The sequence below is a fragment of the Accipiter gentilis genome, chromosome 21 (assembly GCF_929443795.1).
Source record: "Accipiter gentilis chromosome 21, bAccGen1.1, whole genome shotgun sequence".
Lineage (NCBI taxonomy): Eukaryota > Metazoa > Chordata > Aves > Accipitriformes > Accipitridae > Astur > Astur gentilis.
In genome coordinates this window covers 1,478,734-1,490,585 of record NC_064900.1, presented here as the reverse complement: position 1 = coordinate 1,490,585, position 11,852 = coordinate 1,478,734, and the positions used below count along the sequence as shown (strand labels likewise).

Here is an 11,852-nt window from a genome sequence, read left to right as displayed (position 1 = left end):
CTTGATAACCCATTTTTATTTATCTTAACAAGTACTTGCCAATCAACAAGAAAATTAACCTTAAGAGCAGCAGTACCTCAGAACTGGGGTGAAATCATGCAGATACATGCCAGAACCTCAGAACAGCAAAGGCAAACAAGCAAGTTGCTGCTGCTGCCGTAATTCTACAGAGCAGCAGAAAGGAAAAGGAAAGATCTGAAACCTGAGTGACAGAGCAGTGTGCCTGAACTTTTATCTGCTGTGGAGGGAAGATACTGAAGCTGAATGACACCCATAAGGTTCCCTCAGGGTCAAAAGAAATTAAGAAAAGATGATCTGCACACACCATCTCCAATCTACATACAGACAAAGATAATGTAAAAGATGGAGTACATTGGTATATGGAGACTTGTCAAAGAACAGTTAATTTTCAGATAATCTCGATGAGGAAATTAATAGAATTGAGTCTACTGAAACTCTAATGAGTTCATGATCATTGCTTTAACCCCTGACTTCCACAGATGTTTTGTTCATACCATACGCTTCTTCAATAAGAGCACAGTAAGGATTAATGCCAGTGCCACTGCGTTTGGATTCCTGCTCTCCAAGCCTCAGGATGTTCTCCAGCCCATTCAGTGCTACTTGCACAATCTTTGAGTCCATTACTGTAAGGAGGTCACAGAGTGGTTTGATGCATCCCAGTTCTACTAAATACCTGAAAAACACCACATGGAACCCAGTAAATTGTCCGCAAAATTATAACAAGCATAGCCATTTAAGCACTTAGCATGAAGGTCTAATAACCAAAACAATCAGATAAAATATAAACTTGACTGGAGAAACTCGAGAAGTTATAGACACTTATTTTTATCTAGTCAATTCTGCTGAAACAATGAAAATAACTTCAATACAGCTTCTCTGTCTCTCTCTATAGATATGAAATAATAATTTAATTTTGTAACTTAAATTTTAATCTTATAATTTATAAATAAGTTTCTGTTAACATCAACTATATTAATATATTTATAATTTTATTATTTTATTTTATACAAAACTGCATATAAGCATAATATACCAGTAGAAGTTAAACAGGAAAACCAATGCACATGATGCCCTTGTCTGAGGGGCTGAGCTATTCCTCTCCAGACTGCTAATGCACTTTGTTACACTCTACAAAGTGTAGAGAACTAAGAAATTGCTTTAAAAGTTGCATTTAGTTTTGTCACATAAGAGAAATGGTTCCATTAATAAAATAAGTATTACAGCTGAAATACTTATGCGATTTCTCCCTAAAGGAATGCAAGGCTCATTCACAGCTCAAAACTCTGGATACAACACTGGAAGCATACAGAAAGGTTTTCCAGTTTCTACAATAGTAGTTTGATTTCTTCCACAAACACTAATTCACTTAATTGCATTGAAGGATTTGAACTATTTCATACTTGATCTGTTCAGCAGAGCCCCCAGACGTTGCATTTGTGATTGCCCAAGCAGCTTCCTTCCTTGTCCGAAACTCAGCCGTTTGCAAAATATTTATAAGAGCTGGAAAGATATGGGCATCTATGACTGTCTGCAAGAAGAAAGGACATGTCAGGGTTATAGATTAGAAATAACTTCCTTGTCCTGAGCTAGTTAAGGTCTATGCTCAGCGCAACACATTAAACAATGAAATGCTACTTATCAAGGAGCAAAAATCAGTTTTCAGCTTTACATTCAAAACTTTAGCTATTGCTGGGATCTGTGCTTATCCCAAAAGAATTCAAAACACATTCAGACTGAAGTGACTGCCATATCTAATGTGTTACCTAATCATACCTTGACAGCAAAAGAATACCATACTTCCCTTATTTTTCCAGGTAGTGAACCACTCAGCTATTAAGTCAGTAAACCACTAAGTCACTAAGATTCCCTAAACAGAGAAAAAAACTTCGTAAGCCTGTGTGTCATACTACATTTCCACTGGGTGAGACAACAGAGCAAAGATTTTAAGAACTCCGCAAAACAAGCAAGCACCAATATATTCTTTCCTGGTGAAAAGACAAAGCAACAGATGGTTTGGTGGTATGGTTAACTGCTTAGCTCACCAAACTGATACAACTCAAATGAGTATCTAGTCAGCAACTCAAGTTTCTAGTAACTTCTTCTGGAAAAAGCCTTTTGCAATAAGACACCAATGAAACCAGTGTAGTTACACACATGTGACAAGGGTCTGAAACACTTCATAAGGATCAAAGAAGCAAGAGCTTAGGATTATATTTTTAAACTACTGTTTTACAAGTGTAAGTCATCACAGAACTGATAAAGGCAAATTCAAAGAAAGCCATTCACAGAAGAAAACTAACAGATTACGTACAGCAAAAAGCTATAGCCAATTCAGAGTGTGGAAGTTTACCCAGTGAAAAAAACAATTGCTTAGTATTTCTTTTACCATTCCTGTTTGTCTGGGCATCTGCACTGCTTTGTACATCCATATCACTTATCAGCTGTATGAACAGTCCCATTAACACTGTCTCCTTTACCACAGAATATACACTTCTAATACAGCAGTCTAGGACCCTCAAGGAAAACCACTCACACTTCCATCATGCTATGTTTTATCAGATTTGTACTTGCAAAGAATATTTGGCAGAAAGTCCTTAACTGAAATTTTGGAACATGAATGCTGGAAGTGGTAGGTCACAAATGGGAGCTAGCTATTTAAGAAAAAAAAAAAAAAAAGATAAAAGAAAGTGTCTTCAAAAAATAGAGTGCATTTTCCCCCAACATATTTTACTGAGAAAAAAAACACTTAAAAACATACAAAAGCAACACACTGTAAGGGTACACGGAACATGAGAGCATCTGCTTCATTAAGGTTATCAGATCAAGGCCCTTTTCAGCTCAAAGGGAGATATAAATAACAGGGAAGTAATAAATAAAACATACAGTGACACAAACCTGACAGGCAAGGGATAAGAGAGACAATCACAAAGGAGGAAAGGCTCCAGTCACTAATTAATGGGCCATTAACAAACTACAGGCACAGCTTTGCTTCGAGCCAGCCTAGACTTTGATAAGACAAGGACAAGTGAGTCTGTGCAAAACTTAATAACAAATCTTTTCTTAACTATCTTACCATGTAACCTCCCTCTCTAGACCCCACGAGTGCTCTAAGGATTAGGTGCTAGCAACCGAGATTGGCATGACTGAATTTGGGCCAGGAACCAGATCAGACCTCAGGAGAAAGCTGTGTGTCTGTGGGGCCAGCAACTGGAGCAGGTGGGGGTCTCAGCATCAGCAGCTGGAGGGGTCAGTGGAGGGAGCATGTTTCTGGGGTGCTCTGTGCGATGGGGGGGGGGGGGAATTCACATTATCCCCAAATGTAACAGTGGGAGCTGAGGATCACGGTGTACATAATGTGCTGGCAAACTGGACGAGGCAGCAAGTAGTAAGCCCAGGATCCAGGCATGGACAGAGGGCCTGGGCTGATATTCAAGGGGTCTGCAAGCATGGGGATGCTTGAGAGAAACATGTGCGTCTGTTTCCTAGTGAGAATCAAGCTGAACTAGCCAGTGAGTAGGAACCAAGGACAGCGAGTTAAGAGAGCTCATGATCCAGCCACAGACAGCAGACAGGCAGAGAGCCCACATGGATATTCAAGAGATCTGCGACTGTGCCCGTGAGCTTGTGGATCTAGAGAGCGAGGGCACGCGTGTTTTCACTAGTGAACTTCAGTCCTGATCAGCTGGAGAGTAGAAAGGGGACTTGGCAGTCTACACTTATGTTTTATGTGAGTCCAGGTAGTGCTATACAAGGGTGCCGTTGAGGTGGAAGCCCTTATAAGAACAGTGTGTTAAGGGATGTTAAGTATTCTCTACCAAAGAGCTTGATACAGATCTAGCATAGGATATGAGGGCATTAGTATTTTACTATTCAGCATTAGTATTTTACTATTCTAGCAAAGAACAAGTCAAAAAACTCATTATTGCTTCTTAAATCTTCTCCCCAAAAGAAAACTTTTACATGAGATTTATTTCCTTAGAAAGTGTCTTCTTAAAACCAACTTCTTCAGTAAGTACTAAAATCAGAGTATGTTACATGATGGCATGGAACTAAGCACATCATAGCTGACAGACAGTAACATACTTTGAGCCTTCTTAATTTAAAAAAAAAAAAAAAAAAAAAAGAAGTTACCATAAAATGTTTCAATTTAAACTTGTAAAATAGTAGGAGAATTCCAGAATAAAGGGAACTAGCAATGGGAGGGCAGCAAGGAAGTAGGAGAATCACAGAAGAATGTTATTGTTTTCTTTCTGCCTCAATCAATTTTGGGGGGTAAAATTACTCTTCTCAGAGAGGAGAAATGTGCATTTGAACCTTTTCAGAAGGAAATTAATCCAGGTCTCACATGTCTTGGGTGAGTGCTCTTATTTCTAATTCTACTTATTTCTATTTATTTCTATTTCTTATTCTATTGTGTAAAAGGGTACAGGCACCTTGTTTACTTTCTGCTCTACAGTGAAGTTGGCTATCTTTACCCAAGCAGAATAGGTTAAAGCACCACAATGAATTGCAGCCTCTCATAAGGCACTTCACCGAAAGAGACTGGCTCAAGAGAGAAGCAGATTATCAGTCACTATATTTTTATTTTTTATTTTCCTACTGCTTGACATGCAATCCAAGTGTTGTCACCACCTCACGCTAGCATGAGTCCCAGTTAAAGGTACTTAACTGTCCCTCTGTAGTACAGCAAAATTTTTCAGCTAGCAGCCTGTCCGCAGTTGAAACTTAGAGCTTAGATTTAAAAAATAAAAAACAGCAGCAAAAAAACCCACCACAAAAACCAACATTAGCTAGGTCAGAAAATAGTTTGCTTTAACCTTAATATCTTCACTGGATTTCAAAAGTCCAGTTAAGCTCAGCAAGGGTAGAAACAATACAGCATTAATACAGAGAAAGCGCTAGCAGCATCTATTATTTACACCCTACGTCTTGTAGCCTTGCCCACAGCAGTTACTCTTGAAACCAAACTAGAATGCCCAAGGATTCCTAGATCTATGATATTTTATGTGGGAACAACAGTTATTGTGGAAACAAACAGGCCATGTTTCCCTTTCTGTTAAATTCCTTTTAAGTGATAAAACAGTCACCTACTGAAATAGAAATTGGGGGGGGGGGGGGGGTTGTGGGGGTTTTTTTTGTTTTTTTTCTTGAAGAAAAGCAAACCTCAGGCAGAGCAAAACCTTAAAGGACTGTGGCAGGATGAGGTACTTAAAACTCCCACAGATTTAGAAAGTGTTAATTCAAATTACTTTACTTTTTTAGCCTTACTATACTGTGTGCCTGACATGTGGAAGTCTGTTGAAGACTAAAGTAACATAGCGCGTATAAAATGCTCAAGATAAGCATAGCTTTCAAACAAAGTGAACACAGTTAAGGGATTTCAGTTCAACAAGAACTTTAGAAACATGTGAAAGAAATAAAAAGGAAATTAAAAGAAAATCAAGTTGTAAACTAAGGACTGATTACTAACTACTGCAGATCTCACTCTGTCACCTGTTCAAATGTTCCACTATACCTTGAAAAATAAAAAGTGCCTTGGCCATTCAGGAAAATAGTGGGCAACTGCCTCATACATGCCTGTCCTTGGTTTTGGCTGTGATAGTTAATTTTCTTTCTAGTAGCTGATATAGCTACTGAAGATGGATCTACATACAGGGCAACAGTGAATATTTATAGTAGAACAAGAATAAGGATTCCCCTTTTGGGCTTTTTTTATCCTTTTCCTGATGTTTTCTAATACTTACATTTGGTTTAGGCTGCTACTACTAGGCACTGAGGTGGTATCTTCAAAATACATTAAAAATCTCTTTTCTGCATAATAGGTAATCCAGAGCTCATCCTTTAATATATTAAACTAACACTAAAATTTTTGCCCAAGTGCATCCATTCATATTTGTTGGAACTGAACTCCATCTTGAATTGTAACTATAAGTCTTTCAGGAAACTGAAATTGAATTTTAATTGAAAACTGAATTTTCAAATTTAATTTGAAATTGAACTCAACTGTAATGCTCAGCCCTTCAGCAAATCCGGCCTTCACTTTTGAAGTGTCAACTTTTTTGTGTTTGGGTTTTTTTGTTGGTTTGGGTTTGTGGTTTTTTTTAATAGATGGTATCCCTGTGCTGTAGCCCTTCAAGAGGGTTGCCTGTCTCTTGGAAACATTCTATCCTTCTTATTTATTTTAATCAAGCTTCTTCACTTTATAGTATTTGATTTTTACAGAGTGAAGCCAAACAAAAGTGAAGTTTTAGAGTTTTATTACATCTGCATGGATGTTGAATCTAAATACATTGTAGTCACTGTTAGGGAGCAGGTCTTCAGCAGTAGTATATTAAATTAGTATTTTGAGCTGGTCAATACCAAGTGAATTTGCTTCTCCTCTTTTTGGTTCCCACAAATAAGTCACTTATGATATACAAAAAATACACACATACATTTAGTATGCAAGTGTTGGCATCGTGTGTCTAGATATGATTCATCACATAAATGTGAAAGCAACCAAGTCTTACAGCATGACTGTTTTTCTGCTCCTGCAAGCACTCTCATTACCTTTAACAAATCAAGATTACAGTCACCACCCTAGCTGGCAGCTGTGAATATAGCCCTACTGCCATGATCTCCTCCTCCTGGCTGGAAATTTCAGTTCACAGACGCTTCTCAGTTACTTGTGTTCCAGTTACCTTGTTTATTGATTCGATTTACAACTGCTTTTTAAACAACTTAGCAAGCATCTGTAAGCCAAAGCTACTTAACATGATGGCATGAGTACAAAACTACTGCCACCTGAGAGCCAGGAAGGAAGCACTTCAGGTCTCAGTTCTAACAGACTTCCATGCTGTTGACACGGACACCTAAGCCTATATCCAAACTGTGTATAAAGCAAACTTCTAGCCAGTTTACACAAGGTTGCTACTGCTGTCAGGAGGAACCTGCACTATAATGAACAGCAACTTGTTGAGGCATCTCTGGCTTTTAGGGTCTGTCCTACAAAAAAAAAAAAAAGCAACATACACCGCTGACTGCTGAGGTTTCCAGGCAGAATAAAGGAATTACAGGTACTGTAGCTCTGCTGCCCTCAATGTGGTATGATATATGGGATTCGCCACACATAGAAGCCTGAAAACAGATTTTGTACTTAAACACAAACTTAAACCTGAAAGCGATTCACCTTTGACTTTTTGAAGTCCTGCCACCACAAACAGCACATGAAGATTTCAGACCACTCATGCAAACTATGACATAAACCAAACACACTTTATATTTAAGTAATTTGATACACAGTTTGCCTGTGTAAACCACAACTCTGTGTGAATCACATCATTCCTTTTCCATGTCCCTAGCGTTACTGTGGTCTTTTTGCAGACGAGCCTCTGACAATTCTTAGCTTGTATCTTTACCCCAATTTGTAAAAATTTATTTCATTCCAGAGTTTTTAGAACTGACAGCATTGTATCATTTGCTACACTTGCCCATGTCACACTTCAGCAAGGATAGGAAACCCTGAAGGAGGAAAAATATGGCACAGATCCTGTTGCTACCATGGCTAGCCAATACTCGGGTTTCCAGGTGTTCTTGTGAGAATTTAAGGTATATTAGAAAAGAAGTGATAAGTTTCTTAACCTGTCAACAGGAGAGAACTCCTATGATGTCTTCACTGTCAGATATGGAAGATTGTGTCTGATGTACTGCCTTTCATAGCTTTTCAACGGGTTGCGAAGTTAGACACAGAACATTTTCTGAGGTATGTGATAGCCTTTCATACCCCTCAGAAGGGTCGACAGTCAGGATTTAGCTTCAGTTGTGCAGTTCTCCTTCTGACTCCCAGGAAGATGTAGTTCCCCTTCTCCCTGACTGGGGAAGCTATCCACTGAAGTACAGCAAAGCTGTATACAAACTAGGAAATTAACAAACAAAAACTATACTTAGTGACAATCATGACTGCATCAGGATATACACATCCAACCCAAACCTTAAAAGCACAGAAATAAAGAGGGGAAAGACTGCTGTATTCCACCACACTTTTCTGTTGCCTAGGCACTGTCGATAACACACTCTGAAAGGCTTTCACTTCCACCTTTGGTGGAGAAAAAAACCCAAGCCTCCTGTGCTTTAATATGAGCTACAAAAGAAAGTTCAGCACGTACTTTCACACATTTCATGCATGTTAATTTATATTGCCTTAACACTAGAAAGAGTTTACTTGATGGTGTTTAAGTGCAAATCTGATGGTGACAGGCTGCTGCCTTATCTTTTAGAAATGGCAGTGAAAGCCTTTGGAGTGTGCTACCAAACAGCATCATAGGCAGTATGAAAGTGGAAATGAATATAGAAGTCCTTCCCTCCAACTTTATATTTCTATACTTTAAAGTGGGTGGATGGAGGGAGTGTAACCCAATGCAATCTTAAACAACACTAAATATAGCTCTGTCTGTTAATATTGGTTAGGTAAAATACCTATTAACCAAAATATTTAATTTTCTTCTTGGTGTGTAGAAGAGATTGCGAGATTGTGGCTTGAGCACTACCCAAAGTTTCCACAGTATTCTAACATCCCAACTGCTCTGGAGCAACAACCCACTAGTTAGATCAGCTGGTAACTTACAATAATGTGGTTTACGATGCCAGGCAGACATTTAACTTTCAGGAAAAAAAGTTACCGCGTGCTGAAATTATTCCTGTCTGATTTCTGGCTAAAGATTGTGCATGTTCAAAATCCAATTAGTATCACAGAGACTGGAGTAGAACTGGCTACAGGCTATGACCTCTAGCAGGAACTATTGAGCAATTTGGAGGGACTGGGGAGAAAGAAAAATAAATTATTTAGTTTAGAGCTGCATCTAGTATTTTAGAATTCCTTCTGTAAGGAAGACCAATTCTCAAGAAGTAATGTTTTAATTCATCACAATGTGAAATTAATTTAGAGAAAGAATAAAAGAAAATACCTCAACTCACAGATTAAATAGGTTCACCCGTGATCTTAGTTAAATCAGATATTCTTCCCAGATGGGAATTATCCTTTGTCCTCACAGCTACTAAAACAGACTAGGCTTTTATTCTCTCCGTTTTAGCATATGGCCATCTTCAAGAAACACTTTACCAAACAGCATTTTCCAACTTCAGAAATGAATTTAAACTGCTTTTTGGCTCAAATATTTACAATGATTTTGACACTGAGTAGGAGTCATCTGAAGTAATACTTCAGAGAAGTCTTCTGAGACAAGCAGATGTATCAGCTCTGGAGCGGAAAGGAGGTTTCATCACACCTTGTATCACACATGACATTCTCTAGGTCGAGACTAAAAACTAAAGAATTAGAGCCTTTCTGGAACTTGTTACATGTCTGTGATAAGACTTTCCTTTCAACATGAGATAATTATTGCAATTACACCTGCAATTGCCAATTTTACTTCCAAGAAACAGTGGCCTTGAGATCTCCCATCAACCATGTTGTAAACATTCTCCAATGTCCTATACTCCACAACTTTTCTCTAACAGGCCTCCTGCTGCAGTTCTAAAAATCTAAGCCTCATGATGGACATGATTTGCAATATGTCATAATTACCAGGATATTTATCTCCTGCTCAGAATCACAAACACTGGTTTTTTAATCTCATTTTTATAACTGCCAGTGTAGATTAAATGGGGTACGCACTTAGGGCAGTCAGTGTTTCACTATACAGCATGTGTGTGCTCAGAGTTCAAAGGCAGCTCAATTACTCTGAACGGAGCCTGAGGGGTTCTTAAATGAACTATCGCTTTTACTTTTGAGAAGTTGCTTTTTACATTTTTTCAATAGGCTTGAGTAACGAATGCATCAACACGCTTCCAACCTTGCCTGTGACATATCCTAAGGCAGCTGCTTTAAGCTGGATTCTTCTAAATCTACATGCATTTTAGTGATTTGGTTGACAATGTGTTTTCTTCCTGATTCAACAATCCTGAGAAAGAAACCTTCTACCCACACAGCCACAACAACTATTTTTCTATGCAGAATGAAGGGGGGTTTTGTATTTATAAAGAATCACCTGCTAGAAATGAAGCTGCAATATTAATGGCTCATAGCATTAATTTCCCTCTCCCTGCCTTCCCACCTCACCTTTCCAAGTCACAAAGCAATTCTAGCCTGTTCTCAGTAGAAAGGGGGCAGATCGAAACTGGTGGTAAGACACCCCAAAACCTTTAAAAAACTACTAGACACACACGTGCATAGATGTACCTAATGATTTTGTTTAGCTAGATGAGGCAAATTTTGTTTTAACAAAGGAGAGACTATTTTATCCTTACTTGTTTTCAAACAAGGATGTGACAACAGTTTACAAGACAGAGGATTACCAAGGGTATAGTTAAGAACCTCCACACCTAAAGCCTTACTTTTACACATCTGAGTAGTGGACACCAGGTGTGAGAATACTGTGCAAACAAGGACAGGCACTTACTCCTTCACTTGAAGAGGAAGACATGGTACAGTGAATACTTATGTAGAAGTCACAGAAGTAAATACACTATTGAAACAGCTTCTGGTGCCCTAGAATTTAAGTTACGTCTAGGACTCTTCACAACTGTATCTTCAGTAGATCAAAAATATGAAAATAGAGATCCTGAAGTTTTGAAAAAATGCTCTAGTAACAAACTTTACTTTCTATTGCCACTTCCGGTACTTATTTCTTTATGGTATAACCTGTACAGGTACCTGATTTTCTCAAGCTCTTCTTTTTCTTAAGCCTGCAACATTCCTAAATGATTGTGCATCCCAAAGCAACTCTGATAGACTTGGGTAAAACCACAAGGTTAAGAAAATGTATTGGGCTGGATTGTTCCCCAGAAAATGCTCTTAGACTTCCCAGGAAAAGTAGAAATGGCCTTCTAGACAGAAAATACTGCTCCTCCCTGTTTCTAAGGTGGTAGCAGCATGGATAAAGCAGCCAAAAGATTCTTCACTGCAAGAAAAGCAAAGGCAAAAACATTTTTACCTTAGCGCAAGCAGCAGTAACTACCTTCTCTGCACTGCTAAATGCACAGCAATTACAATTGCTGATGCAGGAAAAAAACAGTGGTACAGTTGCTGATTTTACACAGGACTTTTTGTTAGAAGTTCAGCTAGTCCACAAATTAACATACAAGCCACAATAAAAGCAGAATCAAAATTTTTGGAGCTCTACCAAGGTTACATTAAGTAACCATATCGTTGCCTATATCTGACAAAAAACATGATCTTCGGTGGCCAAAGTAAAATTTTGACTGAGAAAGCTGGAGCAAATACAACTGTAGGTGGTTTCTTTGCTTGCAGTTCCACTTCCATCTTAGTCATATCCTTACATCAGACAAGAAGGACCTACACAGCCTTCCACTGGCTCTTAATGCTAGGAAGCTTAGCAGAGACTGAGTTATCTTCCACAAAAGTATTAACTTTATTTCCCGTGCTTTCTGAGATGAAGACCTCATTCAAGGTATTAAGACTTTATGTTGCCCCTTCAGCAGCTGAATGTTCTTTGTAAGGGAGAATGTATAAACAAAAGATTGCAAGTGCCACCTGCAAAAGATGTAATACACGTTTTCCTCAAGAAAAACATGCAATCTCCTGAAAGTTTTCTGCAAAAAGAGAACAATTCTATCCCTTGGGTGAAGAGGGTTAACCACTTCATGCTAATTCTCATCATATAGAATGAATAATCCAGAGCCATCAGATACAAGACTACCAAGTGTCAGGCTGCCTTCCAAGGAAAAGGATATGAAGGAAAGAAGTTACTCCTTGGCCGCTTTTGCCAATGTATTATGGGGCTTGGTTTACTTTCTGTGTAAACATGGATTGTTTCTGCCTGGTTACTAATGAG

The 11,852-nt window shown here is 38.5% G+C and overlaps 1 protein-coding gene across 3 annotated transcripts in view; it reads right to left on the bottom strand.

The window, feature by feature from the left end:
- KPNA1 (karyopherin subunit alpha 1) overlaps nucleotides 1–11,852 on the bottom strand; it is a 62,432-nt gene that overhangs the window by 13,867 nt on the left and 36,713 nt on the right. For all 3 annotated transcript variants that reach the window (XR_007509101.1, XR_007509102.1, XM_049825011.1), the window contains exons 12-13: nucleotides 1,422–1,549; nucleotides 516–694 (exon numbers count right to left, since the gene is read on the bottom strand). Coding sequence is in view for 1 of the 3 variants with exons in the window: in XM_049825011.1 (XP_049680968.1) it covers nucleotides 516–694; nucleotides 1,422–1,549 (307 nt within the window). In the remaining 2 variants the exon portion in view is untranslated. The remainder of the gene's footprint in view (nucleotides 1–515; nucleotides 695–1,421; nucleotides 1,550–11,852) is intronic.